The sequence below is a fragment of the Pristiophorus japonicus genome, chromosome 8, assembly GCF_044704955.1.
Source record: "Pristiophorus japonicus isolate sPriJap1 chromosome 8, sPriJap1.hap1, whole genome shotgun sequence".
Classification (NCBI taxonomy): domain Eukaryota; kingdom Metazoa; phylum Chordata; class Chondrichthyes; family Pristiophoridae; genus Pristiophorus; species Pristiophorus japonicus.
This window is the reverse complement of record NC_091984.1, coordinates 68,931,667-68,948,565: the sequence shown is the minus strand read 5'-3', so window position 1 is coordinate 68,948,565 and position 16,899 is coordinate 68,931,667. Positions and strand designations below refer to the sequence as shown.

At 45.2% G+C, this 16,899-nt stretch overlaps 1 protein-coding gene across 3 annotated transcripts in view; it reads right to left on the bottom strand.

Annotated features, from left to right (window-relative positions):
- spata6 (spermatogenesis associated 6) overlaps nt 1-16,899 on the bottom strand; it is a 187,641-nt gene that overhangs the window by 100,231 nt on the left and 70,511 nt on the right. For all 3 annotated transcript variants that reach the window (XR_011594060.1, XR_011594061.1, XM_070886907.1), the window contains exon 6: nt 2,874-2,954. Coding sequence is in view for 1 of the 3 variants with exons in the window: in XM_070886907.1 (XP_070743008.1) it covers nt 2,874-2,954 (81 nt within the window). In the remaining 2 variants the exon portion in view is untranslated. The remainder of the gene's footprint in view (nt 1-2,873; nt 2,955-16,899) is intronic.

The window sequence follows — 16,899 nt, the reverse complement described above, 5'->3', positions numbered from 1 at the left end:
GGTCTTCATGGTAGAAGATACTAACAACATCCCAATAGTGGATAATCAAAGGACTATAGGGAGGGAGGAACTTAATACAATCACTATCACTAAAGAAGTAGTACTCGGTAAAATAATGGGACTAAAGGCAGACAAGTCCCCTGGACCTGATGGCTTCCATCCTAGGGTCTTAAACGAAGTGGCTGCAGAGATAGTGGATGCATTGGTTGTAATCTACTAAAATTCCCTGGATTCTGGGGAGGTCCCAGCGGATTGGAAAACCGCAAATGTAACGCCCCTATTTGAAAAAGGAGGCAGACACAAGGAAGGAAACAATAGACCTGTTAGTCTAACATCTGTCGTTGGGAAAATGCTGGAGTCCATTATTAAGGAAGCAGTAGCAGGACATTTGGAAAAGCATAATTCAATCAAGCAGAGTCAGCATGGTTTCATGAATAGGAAATCATGTTTGACAAATTTGCTGGAGTACTTTGACGATGTAACGAGCAGTGTGAATAAGGGAGAACCAGTGGATGTGATGTATTTGGATTTCCAGAAAACATTTGATAAGGTAGCACATAAAAGGTTATTGCACAAGATAAACGTTCACGGGGTTGGGGGTAATATATTAGTATGGATAGAAGATTGACTAACTGACAGAAAATAGAGACTCGGGATAAATGGGTCATTTTCCGGTTGGCAAATAGTAACTAGTGAAGTGCCGCAGGGATCGGTGCTGGGGCCTCAACTATTTACAATCTATATTAATGACTTGGATGAAGGGACCGTCTGTAATGTAACCAAGTTTGCTGATGATACAAAGATAGGTGGGAAAGCAAATTGTGAGGAGGGCACAAAAATCTGTAAAGGGATATAGACAGGCTAAGTGAGTGGGCAAACATTTGGCAGATGGAGTATAATGTGGGAAAATGTGAGATTATCCACTTTGGCAGAAAAAAATAGAAAAGAAAATTATAATTTAAATAGAAAAAAATTGCAAAGTGCTGCAGTACAAAGTTAGTATGCAGGTACAGCAAGTAATCAGGAAGGCAATCAGGATCTTATCGAAATATATAAGATAATGAGGGGGCTCGACAAGGTGGATGCAGGGAGGATCGTTCCACTCATAGGGGAAACTAAAACTAGGGGACATAGTCTCAGAATAAGGGGCCGCCCATTTAAAACTGAGATGAGGAGGAATTTCTTCTCTCAGTGGGTTCTAAATCTATGGAATTCTCTGCCCCAGAGAGCTGTGGAGGCTGGGTCATTGGATATATTTAAGGCAGAGATACAGATTTTTGAGCGATAAGGGAATAAAAGGTTATGGGGAGCGGGCAGGGAATTGGAGCTGAGTCCATGATCAGATCAGCCATGATCTTATTAAATGGCGGAGCAGGCTCGAGGGGCCAAATGGCCTTCCCCTGCTCCTATTTCTTATATTCTTATGATATAGCTTTCTTTTTGTGCTACGAATGAACCTGGCTCAACTTCATTCCACCTTTTATTCTAATCCTAATAACATTTGCAAATTGTCTCCCCTTTTAAATTATTGCAGAAAAGGAGGGAGATAATTGTGTTCGTCCCAGTGTTTTCAGTTGACCCTTTCACTGTTCCACCCTGGACCTTGAGGTTGCTGACATTCAGGAAAGCTGTGCTTCTCCTCCCATATTACTGTTTGTCTATTTATTTTTGTTTTCTCACAGGCATGGTGTCCTATTGCTTCCCCCTCTTGAACCCCAAAAAATCATCTAAAGACCCTCTGGGAGATAATAAGAGACCCCATGATATCCTAGAGCAGAAGAGTCCTGGCCTAACTACCCCTTTCAATGTCGGGGTTGCCCTAGCCTTGGTCCTTCTCAAGATGGTTTGGTTCAAATAAATATTTTACATTGTTCATTTTCTTAGTTTTGCATCAAGTTACAAATTTGTACTTAGGCTTGTTAATGAAAGTAGCAGAAAGGGTTAGCTTGTCACGTGATTGAACATTCTGAAAACAAGTTGTCATTCTCAGAGAGAGCTGCATTGTATGTGCTACCAGTTAGAGAGCCTTCTGTTGCGCTCTCTAGAGTGTCAGTTATAAGGTTGTATTCAATGTCAAATCAGGTACAGAAAGCAAAATAGAGTGAGAGAAATGAATATTGGTGTGAGAGAGAGAGAGAGAGAGAGAGATAAAAGAGACAGAAAGAAAAAAATAAAACAAAAATTATTTACTTTAAAAACAAATCTCCAACAATAATTAAAATCTGAAGGAATGAGACACCACACTTATAAAAGTTAATTTTCAGTACCAGAGGGGTTGTTTGGCATTAATCAAGACTTATCACGTCTTTAAAAGAGTACTTATCCTGGAATAGACAAGCCTGAACATTTTCTGGTGGTTTTAGTGTGTATCTATCAGGTAAATACACCAAATTCACGCCATTCAATGTACTTGAATGGCTTTTTGGCGAGATACTGTTATCGCACAGCTTTTGGAGAAGCAGGGCATCTTGGACAGCAACTTCTGATTTCCACGTTTAACTGCGCCTGTGCGATCGCTGGAAGTTGCTGTCCGATTTCCACGTAAATAACAGTGACGCTGTTAGTCTTACTGTTATTTCTACTGCAACGTCTGGCCCATTATACTCTTCCATGCTAAAACTATTTTGCTACTTACAGTAATTCAAAGTAACATACAGATACTAAAAGCTTGTATCGCTACAGTGGAGATTAGATGTATATTTTATAAACAATACTGAATCAAAATGTTCTCAAAAGTACGTACTCAATTTTCAGCACAAATTGCACAGACCTCAGTCAATTATTTTTAAAAATAAAATTAGTAATGTATGTGGTGATATTGAATCTAAGAAGCCTATTTTACCTGCAGTACAATTAATCAATACAATGCTCACCTCATATTCTATTTGTGTAAGGTCGAGTGGACATTCTTTGATTATTGAAGTTGTAGAGAATTCCAACCTAGGGGCTATACCCTGAAGGAGAAAAGACAAACATTAGAGACCAGAATCTCCCTCCTACACACTCCCGCAGAAAACAAAAACAGATTATCAGAGCATCTCTAATTACTCTCACTGCACTGATTCACTTTTTTTCATATCTCCCAAATACAGAAAAACATATAGGGGCCAATTTTCCACATGGCCGATTTTTGGCGCAGTTGGAGAGGTACGTCCGATTTTTTAGTGGCCCGACTGCGCCAAAACAAAAGTTCCAAGTTTTGCTGGAATAAACTTTGATTTGGAGCAGCGCAGATTGTCCTTAAGCTCTGTGGATGGAGCTTAAGGTCTGCGCCAAAAACTGAGGTTGCCAGGGTAATGAGGGATGCAGTGAAGGGCTGAGGCTGGAAAGTGAAACAAACGCCGCTCCTAACCCGGTCCGGAAGGCCCCCCACCCCAGGTACCATTGTTATCCCGGCCCAAAAGACCCCCCCCCCGCCCCCTGTTGGTGCCATCAGTGCCGCTGCTATCGCGGGCTGAAAGGCCTCCTCGCCCCAGGTGCTGGTACTGTTGCTATCCTGGGCCGAAAGGCCCCCTGCCGATGCCATTCCTATCCTGAGCCAAAAGGCTCCCTGCCCCAAGTGCCGGTGCCGCTGTAATCCTGGGCCGACAGGACCACCCCCCTGCCGCTCCTATCCCGGGCCGAATGGCACCCAAAAGAAAAATTCTGCTTTCCACGTGAGGGGTGTGCAGCACTTTCGTAGCTGCTTGTGAGTAGAAAAATCGGAGATGTAATATGGATCATAGACAATTCCTGGTCTTTGTCCCATCAGATGAAACGGAGGCCCTGGTTTCTATCATTGAGAGCAGATGGCATGAGCTTCAGAACAAAGGTCCAGTTAAATCAAAGCCAAAAGAAATGAACAAACGTTGGGACAAAGTTGGAAATGATTTCTCTGCATAGGTGACCACCCCAAGGACCGACAGGCAGTGTAAAAAGTGGCAGGACCTTGGCCAAATAGTTTGTGTAAGTAATATTTTCACTTATGCACTGGAATCACAATTGTAAATGTGACCATGTGTGTGTGCCACCACAGCAGACCTCTTCTCTTAAAAAGTTTTTTCATCTTTGCAAGGAAGGTGGCGCACAACAACAGAGAGCAAACACAAACTGGAGGAGGTTTGGCAAATGTGTACCCACTGACAGCCCTGGAAGCGAGGATCGCTAGTATGATTGCTGCTGACTCTAGGTCAACAACCGGTGCACAAGCTGGGCCCAGCTTACAGAAGTTAAGTCCTGCAAATCCCAGAGTCTGGTTTGGCTAAATGTTAAGAACTGCATGGGCTAGCCATGCTTCGATTTATGGGATGTATTCTGTCAGCTACGCTTCGGTTTATGCAATGTGCTATCATTCGTCGTGGTCCTTCAAATGAGCTTGCGCTGTGTGAGCCTACTCATGTCACCCTGCCCCCTCCCCTGCTGCTAACCGATCGCCTGCTCGGTTATATTTTGCAGAAGTTACACCCATCCCTGAGGAAACCACAGAAGGACAATCATTCGCGGAGGAGCATGACCAGGATGAAGTCTTTAATGCAGAACTTGCACAGGAAGATCAGGACGAGGATGAGTAGCAGGATCAGGGGGAGAGGGAAGGCCCCAATATTGAGACTGGGACACTGAATCTGGAGGAGGTGGTGCTGCACAAGGTTGTGCCAAGCCTTTCTGGACTGCTACGACCGACGGGACATTTCATGGTGTCCCACAGTTCGAGGTTGTGGGTCCCAGTGGGTTGCAGTGAGCCACACCCAGGGTGAGGAGGGGAAGGAGAGCTCGAGAGCGTTCTCCTGAAATGCAGGATCCAACAGAAGTAGTTCAGCTCATGGCAATGAGTGGGGAGAGCATTGAGCTTACCCAATCACTCCGGACACCATGGGTGGGGTGGGTGATGAGACAGCGGGATTGTCGTCAGAAGCAACAACATTCTCGGGCAGATTAGGGAGGAAATGTCGGAGGTAGCAGCTGCAATAAGGGAACACACCCAGGCTGTCATTGCCCAGCGGTGAATGACAGAATCAACTGCTGCCACTCTCACTCCAATCCCCAGACCAAACTCAGATAGTATGCCAGTTCATCCACAGGCCGAGGAAGAGGCTAAAGAGGCCCAAGCCGGGCCTTCCACAATGCCGTCTCGTAGGTCTGTCCACACTCGCCACAAGAAATGTGCTGTCCTAGAGATGCTTGAAAAAAGCAGTTTGGTTTTAGCAGGAGAAGGCCTGCGGCACCGACCGAGGGTAGAAGCAGCAAGGGTAAGTGCGACCTGCAGTCTTAGAATAAAGGGGAGGAGAGATGGCTGCAGCTAAAGTTTGTTTGCTGTTGTTGTTACTGTTGTTCTTATGTTGTTATTTAACTGATCTTAATTGAAAAGTTTGAAGTTTGTAAGTAATGTAACTTGAAAAGCTTAATGTTTGTAAGTGATCTTAATGGAAAAGTTTAAAGTTTGTAACAAAAATATTTTTATTAAAATTAAGTACAAGTGTAAAAATGTTTAATAAACGTAATTCTTTTTTCAATTCAACCAGAATCATGAACATTATTCTTTAAATTAACACAACAGTCAACATGGTGAATGATCAAATGTGCCGCTCAGCCTTCATGCAGCAAAAGCGTTCAAGGATTAGCCGCTAACGCAATGCTCTTGGGATGGCTACAGGTGCACGAGGGGGCCCCTCCTCAGTCATCGTCCTGCGGGTTGAGATGGTGGCATGGCTTCCTCCTGCTGCTGTTCCTCAGCTTGCTTGTCGTCCTCCTCATCCCCTCTCGCCTGAGGTTGCTCTTCAACTTCCAGTGCCTGTTGCCTCATGATGGCTAAGTTGTGCAGCATGCAGCACACAACAGTGAACTGACCAACCATCTCAGGGGCGTATTGCAGGTAGCCTCCAGAGTGGTCCAGGCATCGGAAACGCTAATTTAGTATTCCAATTGTCCTCCCAATGATGCTGTGGGACATGTTGTACTGACGCTTGGCTTCTGTCTGGGTATTGCATAGGGGGGTCATGAGCCAGGTGGCAAGCCCGTAACCTCTGTCCCCCAGCATCCAGCTCTGCCCTTCTGGCTGCTGCTGAAAAATGGCACATATGGCGCTCTCGCGTAAGATGAAAGCATCATGGGTGCTCCCTGGGTATCTGGCATCAACTGCCATGATCCGATACATATCGTCACAGACCAGCTGAATGTTTAGCCTTTCCTGTTCCTGTAAATCTCTGAATCGTGCAATGGCGCTCGCAAGCCAATGGGTGTGCAGTCAATCGCACCCTGTACCTTGAGGAAGCCAGCAATCCTCGAGAAGCCCACAGCCCTGTCACGCATTGCTTGGGCGGTCATGGGGTACTTGATGTAGTCGTCCCTGCAGGCATACAGTGTAGTAGTCACCTGGCGAATGCAGCTATGTGTCGCATGCTGCGAGATGCAGCATACATCCCCAGTTAATGCCGGAAAGGAGCCAGAGGCATAAAAGGCAAGTGCTGCAGTCACCTTCACCTCTATGGGTAGTGCAGTCCTCCTCCCGTTTCCAGACTGCAGGTCTCCTCTGATCAGTTGGCAGATCACGGTGATCATCTCCATCCAAAAGCACAGCCTGTGAATGCAGCCTGCCTCACTCAGGTACAGGTATGAGAGCCTCTCCCTGTACACCCGATGCGGGCAAGGCCTCCTCGCCATCATTCTGCAAACTCTCTGGTTCCTGACATATTAATCTACTCTTTTGAATAGTCATGATGCAAAATGCTCTTACTAAATAAGACATTGTTCGGATCGCCCCCATTGTTTTTTTTTTAAGTTACAAACGAAATGAAACTACTCACAGAAAGCACGCACATCTACCCTCTCCCTGCAAAAGGTTGACGCCCTAGTCCATGGACCACACTCTGGTCTGCATGTGCAACACTAGGTTTGGTTTCTATGGTGATGCGACGCTCAAGGCAGAGATTTGGGGCACAAAATACACAGGATAAAATTTGTTATGCTTGCTCTGCAACAAACTGCTATGTCTCGTTTATGATGATCATCGGGCTCGAGGCACAGAGTGCGGCCGGCAGGATCGCTGGCCAAAAGGCCCCACTGCCCCCACGCCACTGCCATCCTGGGCCGAATGGCCCCCCCGCTCCTGGTGCCACTGCTATCCCGGGCCAAATGCCCCCCGACCTCCCCCGCCCCTGGTGCCACTGCTACCCTGGGCAAAATGCCCCCCCCCCGCCCTGGTGCCAGTGCTATCCCGGTCCGAATGCCCCCCACCCCGCCGTCCCTGGTGCCGTGTCTTCAGCTCCACTAAAACAATGGTGTCTTCTCCGTGCCGATTTCCTATTCTTTGCACCGATTTTCTTAACTTCAGGTAAGATTTTTCAGAATGGTGCACTGCGCCAATTTTTTAAAAATCCTACTTGGCCAAACTCGCTTAAATGGTCAAAAATGGTACACCCGGTAGGTTCCGCCCCACCGTGACGTCAAAAAAAAAAATCGGGAACTAAAAAAAAAAAAATCGGACGCAAGTAGTTTAGGACGGCACAGAAACTTTGGCGAAACTTGCAGATTTTAGTCTGCTCCAAGAAAAACTGCGAAGACCAAAAAAAACGGCACAGAATGGTGGCAAAAATTCAGCCATAGTCACCCTAGCTCAATTTGTAATGCCCTAGTTCTGAGTCGGAAGGTTAAGGTTTCAAATGCCACTACTTGAGTACATTCATTAGACGGACATTAGAGTGCAGTGTGGAGAGTGTTGCATTGTCAGAGGCTTTATCTTTTGAATGAGACATTAAACCAAGGTTCCATCTGCTAATTAAGATAAACTAAATGATCCCATGGCACTATTTAAAGAGCTGAGTGTTCTCCCAATATCCCTCCATCCCTGTAATCACCACCAAATATAGTTTAAACTATTTATCTCATTTGCTGTTTTGGGGCCTTGTGCGCAACTTGACTGTCAAATATGCCTATATGACACAATTACTACATTTCTTACAGTAATTCACTAGATAGCAAATGCATTGTGATATCCTGGAAATGTGATATGGTGCTATTTAAATGCACGTTCTTTCTTTTGTATAGGACCAAGACTAGACGAAAGTGCAGGAATAAATATTTGAAACCACAAAAACTATGTGACTGAATTTTCGCAAGGCTCTCCCAATCAGCTGCCATAACTTTGGTGGAACATTCATGGAAATCGTGTTGACGCTGTTTCTCCAGGGTTTCCACAGATCCAATAATCAGAAAACACACCACAAAAATTCAAACCCATTGGGCTTGATTTTCCATTATTTTTGCATGCATAATGCCCACTTAACATCCATTTTAACGCTGAAATGATGTGTAACTCCAAGATATTGCCCACTTAGCCACAAAATGGAAATGGACGCCCATTACACTTATCGCCAAGTGTAACTTTCGGCAAGTGTGTAACGCTAAGAAAAAATAATACCGCCCGCCCACTATTTTTGGATGGAATCATCAGAATGGGCGATCCCAATGGCCATAATATCGCCCAGTGTTACTTTCAGCATGCAATTAACGCAGAGATTTAATAATACCGACCGCCTACTGTTTTTTGGCGCAAAGACCACATTTGCCAAAACTAACGCCCAGAATATTGCCCATCCTTACTTTCGGCACCTCGTACACATCTCGCCCACAATATCGCTCGCCCAAAAAAACACTGGGAAAGAGTGGAACTACTCACAGGGATATGAACGCCATGTTCTAAATCACATGGCGCATCATTTAAAAGGCTGCTCTGCTTCAACCTCGGGGGAGTGAGGATGTGTTTGGAGGTCATGTGAACATCTGAACAAACATTTATCATACTGTGGATGATTGGAATTTAATAGGTGTCTTGGTGGGGACATTCATTCTTTGTGACCAATCGGTGGAAAACAGATAGCTATTGGAATGGGGCCTGTCCTTTCTCACCCTCTCTTGATGACCACGCACATGCTGCAGATTTGAGATGGTAGAAGATACACTCGACAGTATCATGTGCCCAATGTAAGACATGACAGACTGATGAGGAGGATCAGACATTACACCCACCACAAGTTCAGGGAGAAGCAGTCTTACCTCAACAGCTGTAGGACCTCCTCCATCCCTTCCATGTTATATATTATTTGTTGGACAAAAACTTGGTGCCAACTAAGTTTTTGGTGTTTAGTCGGCTTTTTGCTGCTGGTGAATCTCCCTCGTGCCTCCCACAACAGCCAAACAGGCACATACCACATCCACACATGCTTTCAGTCCCTCTCTGCTCTTTCTATCTCTCTCTCTCTCTCTCTGTCTCCTCTTCTGCGGATGTAATGGTGACCCCTGACCTCCTGAATCGTGGGAAATGAGCGTTGCCTTGTCGCTGCCAAGGACGGCGATACTTTATGGTAGAAGGTCAGAGAGATTTAACGCTAACGCCCATTTCAGATCGCCCTTGGTAACGTCTAATTTTTAAAATGGAGACTAGGAGCTTTGAAAATGGGCGACAAGCCGGCGATCTGAAAACCCATTTTTACCGCCCACGCCAGAAATACCGCCCATTTTTGGCGATCTGCACAAAAGTGTAAAATCTAGCCCTACGTCTCAAGGTGAGGACACCTTTCCCCTTGCACCACATAGCCCACCAAAACTGCCATGATGGCAGTGTGGCCTTTATTACCATATCTCACCTTGGTCTGCCCCCCATCTCCTCTGGCAACTTAGCCTACCCCTCTCGCCTCTCACTTAAAAACTTCATTCTATACTGCTCACCCCAGCCCAACGCCAAGTTTCTCACCAAGCTATCCTCACTGCTTTTTCACCGTCAGCTTCTGCTCCGAGTAACTTCAATCTCGATCTCAACTCACCTTGCCCTCTCTTCCTGAGTTCACTGCCCTCCTGTCCCCCGTCCATATAAACTCTCCTACCCATACTCACGCCCACATTCTCGACCTCTGCATCTCACGTGGCCTCTTTATTCCCATTGTCTAAATCACAGACAATGCCATCTCTGATCACTTTGCTGTATCCCTCTCCACCCCACTTCTTTCTGCATCCGGCCCTGGAAAAAAAAATTCCCAAGCCACTTACAACAGCAGATTCAAACTCCCAAAAGCCTTTCACCCTCCATTCACCATGATAGTTCTGCAGCTACCAATCTGCTCAATCACACCCTCATCACCATTTTGGTGCCCTTGTATCCAGTAAAATCCTCAATCTCTCCCACCCTGCTTGTTCCCCTCGGTACCATTGTCTTCAGTCCCCGCTATAAACTCCGTTCCTTAGCCACCGATTCCAGCCCTCTTCCTAGCCACTGTCTCAGGCTGAACTAGACTGTTCGAATTGTCAGCATCCTAATTGACTCTGAGCTGAGCTTCCGACCCCACCACCAAATCACCTACTTCCAGCTCTGTAATATTGCCCATCTCATGCCTCAGCCAATCTGTTGCTGAAACCCTCATCTATGCTTTTGTCACCTCCAGACTCGACAACTCCATTGCTCTCCTGGCTGGTCTCCTATCTTCCACCCAACAAGCTCATCCAAAAATCTGTTGTCTGTATCCTAACTTGCACCAAGTCTCATTCACCCACCACCATCACCATCATAGGCGATCCCTCAAACGAGGATGACTTGCTTCCACACCAAAAGGGATGAGTTCATAGATGTTTCAATGAAGGACCCAATATTCCAGTCCTGAACTCAAGGGTGGAAGATGCCTGTGTGTGGATTTTTTTAACTTGTGGTGACCGTTGTACATCAGCCACCACACGGGCTTGATAGAGCTAGGTCTTTATCCAGTGGCAAGGATTAACCAGGACGACTGGAGATCTGCTCTGCTGCACAGACCTAGTGCACATACATATCAGTGTGGGCAGGTCCGTGCTGCCCCTGGGCCCTTGGCTTTTCTGGGCCCCATACCCTCATTCGCCGCACCTCCGCTACGACCTTCCCGTTCCTCCGCTGTGCCTGGGCCGCGCCGATGTTCCAGCCCATGCTCTAACCGGCAACCTGGGCCTTGATGACGTCATGCAATCCCAAGTCATCGCACACTTGGGACGACTCGCGCTGGAAGCTGTAGTGGCATGCTCCAGTTCTTATACTCCCGACCTGCGATGGTGTCCTCTCACAGGTCAAGGTGCCCACGATGTTGCAGGGGCCCGGCCCTCCAGCTCTTTATACTCCCGACCTGGGGTGGTGTCCTCTTGCAGGTCAAGGTGGCCCACGATGAAAATAATGAAAATAGTAAATAGCAAAGGTTCCAACACCGATCCCTGTGGGACATCAGTGGTGACTGGTCTCCAAGCAGATCCAAATCCATGGACAACCACTTTCTGTCTACGGGATTTCAGCCAATTCTCAATCCAGCGCAGTAGATTACCACCAATTCCAGAAGATTCAATCTTGTAGATTGAATCTTCCACAATGTTTTGCATCCCACAATGCTTTGCAAAATCATTGCCTTGCTTTTAGAGGCTGTTGAAACAGCAATGTTGTTTGGACACAACATACTGGGGCCTTCTGGAGGCACCAATGGCCACAGGAGGGTGTTACACTGTGAGTTTAGCGCTGGGTTGATGATAATTAGTCCTTAGCACCAATTTTTCAGTCCTGCTAGTGCCAGCATTTTCAGAAGCCATTAACCCCAAGCCACGGTGACACCGGCTGCTTTCGTGGCGGCCACGAATTTCTAGGTATATATTTTACCAATTTGATTGTATTTTTTGAAGAAGTCATCAGGATAGTGGTGAGTGAAACCCGATAAGACTTTGTCTACCTGGACTTTCATGCGGTCCAGCGTAAGAGGCTTCTCTCAGAGATTGAAAAAACCCATCAGCACAGTGCTTGCTGACCTACATTGGCTACCGGTGTAACAGCACCTTGACTTTAAAACTCTCATCCTCATGTTAAAATCCCTCCATGGCCTCACCCTTCCCCATCTCTGTAACCTCCTCCAGCCCTGCAACCTTTCGGGAACTCTGCATTCCTCCAATTCTGGCCTCTGTGCATCCCCCATTTCCTTCGCCTCACCATCAGCGGTTGTGCCTTCAGCTGTCGAGAAACTCTGAAATTCCCTCACTAAACCTCTCCACCTGTACATTCTCTTTTAGAACCCTCCTTGACCAAGCTTTTGGTGAGCTGTCATAATGTATCCTTCTTTGGCCCAATTTTTGACTGATTACACTTCTATAAAGCATCTTGGGACTTTTTACGATGTTAAAAGCGCTACATAAATGCAAGTTGATGTTGTTGTGGTATTATGGCTACTGAATTGTACCAGCCTGAACAGTTGTCATTTGGGAGTCAGAGAGCTCAAAAATACTTTAATGTTATACTTTTCTGATAATCAGTTAGATTGTGTGCACTTTTAGGCCGGCCATTGCACCAATCAAATCAGAGCCTCAGTCTGTATTTTATGGAATCTGACAGTGAGAGGCCAAAGAGGCAGAAAACACAGAATTTACTTGTGGATTTGAAGCAAAATTACTTTAAGTTGCTGCATGGCATGTGGACTAGAGATGCTAAAAATAACATGGGTTAATAAACAGTGTTACTGTGAAGTTACTAGTCCTGAAATCTTTAGTGAGCTGCTGCACCACTGGAAGTGGGGCAGGGTAAGATTTTTGCTTGCCAACTGGCCCAGACCCTGTCTAAAACCTCGGTGACAACAAATTAACATTTTGTTTTTACGCAATTGCAGTGCCCATCCCAGCATGTCTCCAGCTGAAGTGCACAGAAGAGCTGAAAGATCCGAAACGTAAACTTGCAGCTTCAAAACACAATAATTAATTGGCACAAGGAAACAAATATTTGGGTCTCACTTCTGTCAGGATTTCATACAGGTGTTCAAAGAATAGGGGACAACTGAGGTGAAACTGGTAGAATTTAGGACATCTGAATAATTTAAATAATTAAAAAGGATAGTGGAATGTTGGCCTTTATCTCAAAGGGGCTGGAATACAAAGGAGGGGGAAGTTATATAAAGCAGAAGTTAGACCCCATTTAGATTACTACGTTCAATTCTGGGCACCGCACCTCAGGAAGGATATATCCATGCACAGCCATCTTCCACCCTTCAATATGTAGTTCGGGACCTGGAATATCAGGTCCTTCATCGTAACCGCGTCATCCCTGATACGAGGGACTGCCTAAAAAGACAACAACTGGCCTTGGAGGAGGTACCAGAATGATACCTACATAGGATTACATTACATAGGATATACAGCCTAGAAACAGGCAATTCAGCCCAACCAGTCCATGCCAGTACATATGCTCCACTCGAGCTTCTTCCCCCCTTTCCTCATCCAACACAATCAGCATAACACTCTATTGCCTTCTCCCTCATATGCTTATCTAACCGCCCCTTAAATGCATCTATACTATTCACTTCAACCACTCTCTGCGGTAGCGAGTTCCACATTCTCACCACTCTCTGGGTACCTCCTGGATCCAGTGTTCCTGCCTCACCCACCTCCCCCGATCAGAAACGCCACCCCGCCCACCACAAGGTCTCATATCCCCCCCACGAGGCCTCAGACTCCCTCCTGAGGTCTCCGAACCCCTTCCTGGGACCTCCAATTCCCCACGATCCCGGATTGCTTTCCTGTACTCCCCCTTCAGTTCCGATACCCCTCCAGCTCCGATCCTCGACCCCTCCCCCACCACATGCTCCAGCCCTAATCCTTCCTCTTCCCCCGCCCCGATGCTCCTGCCCAGATTCTTCCCTCCTCCCTGATGCTCCTGCCCCGATCCTTCCCCAACCCCCTCCCCGATGCTCCTCTGGCCCACGGGGGCTGTCAGAAGAACCAAGTAGAACACCAGTTAGTCTGATGAAGGCTATGAAAGTAAATACTTCAAATCTCCTTCCATGGGTGCGCAGGTCTAACAGTGTTAAAGGGGCAGAATCAGAAAAATCATAGCTGAAATCCTCCAGAAAAAAATTAACGTTGAAATCGCCAATAAAGTAACCACCTTTGAAATATGGTCAACTCCGCTTGTCTCGACGATAGAGACCTTCAATCTATCCCTTTGCCCACTTCAACCTAAATGATGGGCCCATAAGCAGCTTACTTAGAGGAAAAACAGGTGCATGCTGGATAGTTAGAAACACTCTAAAAGTGGCTTTATGGCTTCAAATAATACAAGCTTATCTTAGTTCTTTTATTTTGCTTTACATAGCAGCTTAGGCCATTTCCTGGAGTTCTATAACTAAAGATTGCCTCTCATTAATGCCACATCAATAGATGAGCTCATGAGAGCACCCAATCTAAGCTCAAGGCAAAGTAGGGCAGCCTTTGTGCTCCTCTACTCAGTTGCCTCCATGGTACACTCTCATATCCACTGCTATCAAAACATCTTAATTCTGAAACATGTGGCGTTACTCTCCCAGTATGTATTACTATACTTGCAGCCCAATTGTATTATTGCATTCTTGCAAAAGAAAAATAAGGAAATGTACAACAGCATCAATATATAAATCAATGTAAAATTCTAATTGTTTTTTATTTTGAAAAACACACTCTTTTGACACTACAGGTAGATTCCCCTTTTTAGATAATATGCACATCTTTATTGCAAAGGAATCTCATAGCTGTAACTTAATTTTGTGACTGAGAAGATAAAAGGAGTGAACAAACAAGTAAATGCTAAAATGTTCAACAACTGCCTAACCAGCTCTCTGTCGTCAAGTTAAAAAATACATTTCTTTTCTCCCGCAAGCAATTAATGAAGATAACTAGAAGTGGCAGAACTAATATGGACTGTGAGGTGGATGAACCATTCACATTTGCAATAATTAAATTATTATATTCTTTTGCAAATGGTAAGTGATAATTTATTGAAAACTTCTGTAGTAAGTCTAATTATGCACACAGTCCCTGCTCTGTTTCCCTTGTATAGTATTAACCATATATTTGCTATGTAACTAATTTAATCACACTCTGAACATTGCATGGCATGCATACTTGGTTACTGGGATAAATGCTGAACGGTCCACATGCTTTCTAATGTAAATAAATATTTTTCTGAACGTCCCATCTATTAATAAAAACATATTTTATTTGGAAAGTTCCAAGTGGATGCTCCAAAGAAAAATATAAGAAAACCTATAAAAATAAACAAAACAGCTGTGTGAAATTAACATAAAAGTTAAAAGCAAAGTAACTCAACATTAAGCATGTGATAATTTGATGTTTTACAAATCTGTTGTAGTCTACAATAGAACTCAAAGGTGTGTATAATTCAAAACAAGACAGCTACAGTCACCAATCACTAGCTCTTATTTATTTTTGACAATTTTATGATGGTTAAGGTGCGGGATAATAGTCCTGGGAGTTCAGAGTAGAGTGCTTGCTTAGGGAGTCTTGTGTTGGGCATGCGGACAATGTGGCCCACCCAACGGAGCTGGTCGAGTGTGGTCAGTGCTTCGATGCTGGGGATGTTGGCCCTATTGTAAACACTGACATTGGTGTGTCTATCCTCCCAGGGGATTTGCTGGATCTTGCGACGATATAGTTGGTGGTACTTCTCCAGCAATTTGAGACTGAGTAAGCGAGCCCCAGATGGGCAGAGGAAACATTTCAATGACACCCTCAAAGCTCCTTGATAAAGTGCAACATCCCCACCGACACCAAGGAATCCCTGGCCAAAGACCGCCCTAAGTGGAGGAAGAGCATCCGGGAGGGCGTTGAGCACTTCGAGTCTCGTCACCGAGAGCATGCAGGAAAGAAGCGCAGGCAGCAGAAGGAGAGTGCAGCAAACCAGACTCCCCACCCACCCCTTCCTTCAACGACTGTCACAGGTGGGACAGACAGAGACAGTAATTCCCGTATTGGACTGTACAGTCACCTGCGAACTCACTTTGAGTGGAAGCAAGTCTTCCTCAATTTCGAGGGACTGCCTAAGATGATGATGATGATGTTGATGATGGAGTCCTGGGATGACATCCTTTCACTCTGCACCAGGATCATAGCATGGAAACCCCCTGTTTAGTCATAGCTTTGAGTCACCAACCTGTCTAAAGCTCTAAGCTGAAGCCTAAACATTTTCATCCAATTAACAGGGAATTCTTGAATCACACCAATGTATTAATCTATATATATTTGTAAAACTTGTCAGTGTACATTTCCTGCCTGTAAAATCTTACTTCATTTTGCCATTTTTGTCTCATATTTTGGTCAACATATAAATTCTTAATGGATTTTGCCTCTGTAAACTCATATTCCAAAAATAACTCGACACTCATTTTTATTTGCACTTGAAATTCCACCCTTCATGGTTCGGATAAACCCATGATTACAGGGGCTATATTTTCCACTATGATCACCATCGCCCAAAAATGGGTGATATTTACGGCCTTAGTGCTTTTTAATTTTTCCACGATCGCTGGAATATCGGCCATTTTAAAAAGTGCTAGTTTCGCCTTTTTATTTTGGGCAATAGCCTTAGTGATGTGAAATGTGCCTTAGCAATGCATTGAGTCATGCAAGGCTGGGGTCCATAGCAACAACCATTCTGCGCATGCGCCTTTTTTTTTTAAGCAAAGAAGTTTTCCCACGATTCGGAGTTCAGGGGTCATCGGCGCATGCTCAGAAGAGTGAAAGAGAGGGAGAGAGGAGAGAGAACAAGCAGTCTGATATCTTTAGCATTCCATCGGAGTTGATCATTTTCATTGTAAAGCATTTTGAAGGATTTAGATGTAATCTGAATAGTGTCTCTGTTTTTCATAAACTTTATATAGTCTTCTTAATCTTGGATGTCTCTATATTAGTGGTACTGAAATATGTCTCCTGATACAAGTATGCAGCAGGAGGAGCTGTCAGGGAGAAGGAGGGCGAAAGCCTTCTCCGATGAGACAAATGAGGCCCTTGTAATTGAGTTGGAAAATAGGTGGAGACAATTAACACGGGATGGGCATGGGAAAACTCCCCCCCAGACCTATCAAAAAATATGAGGCGATATTGCCGCCATTGGTA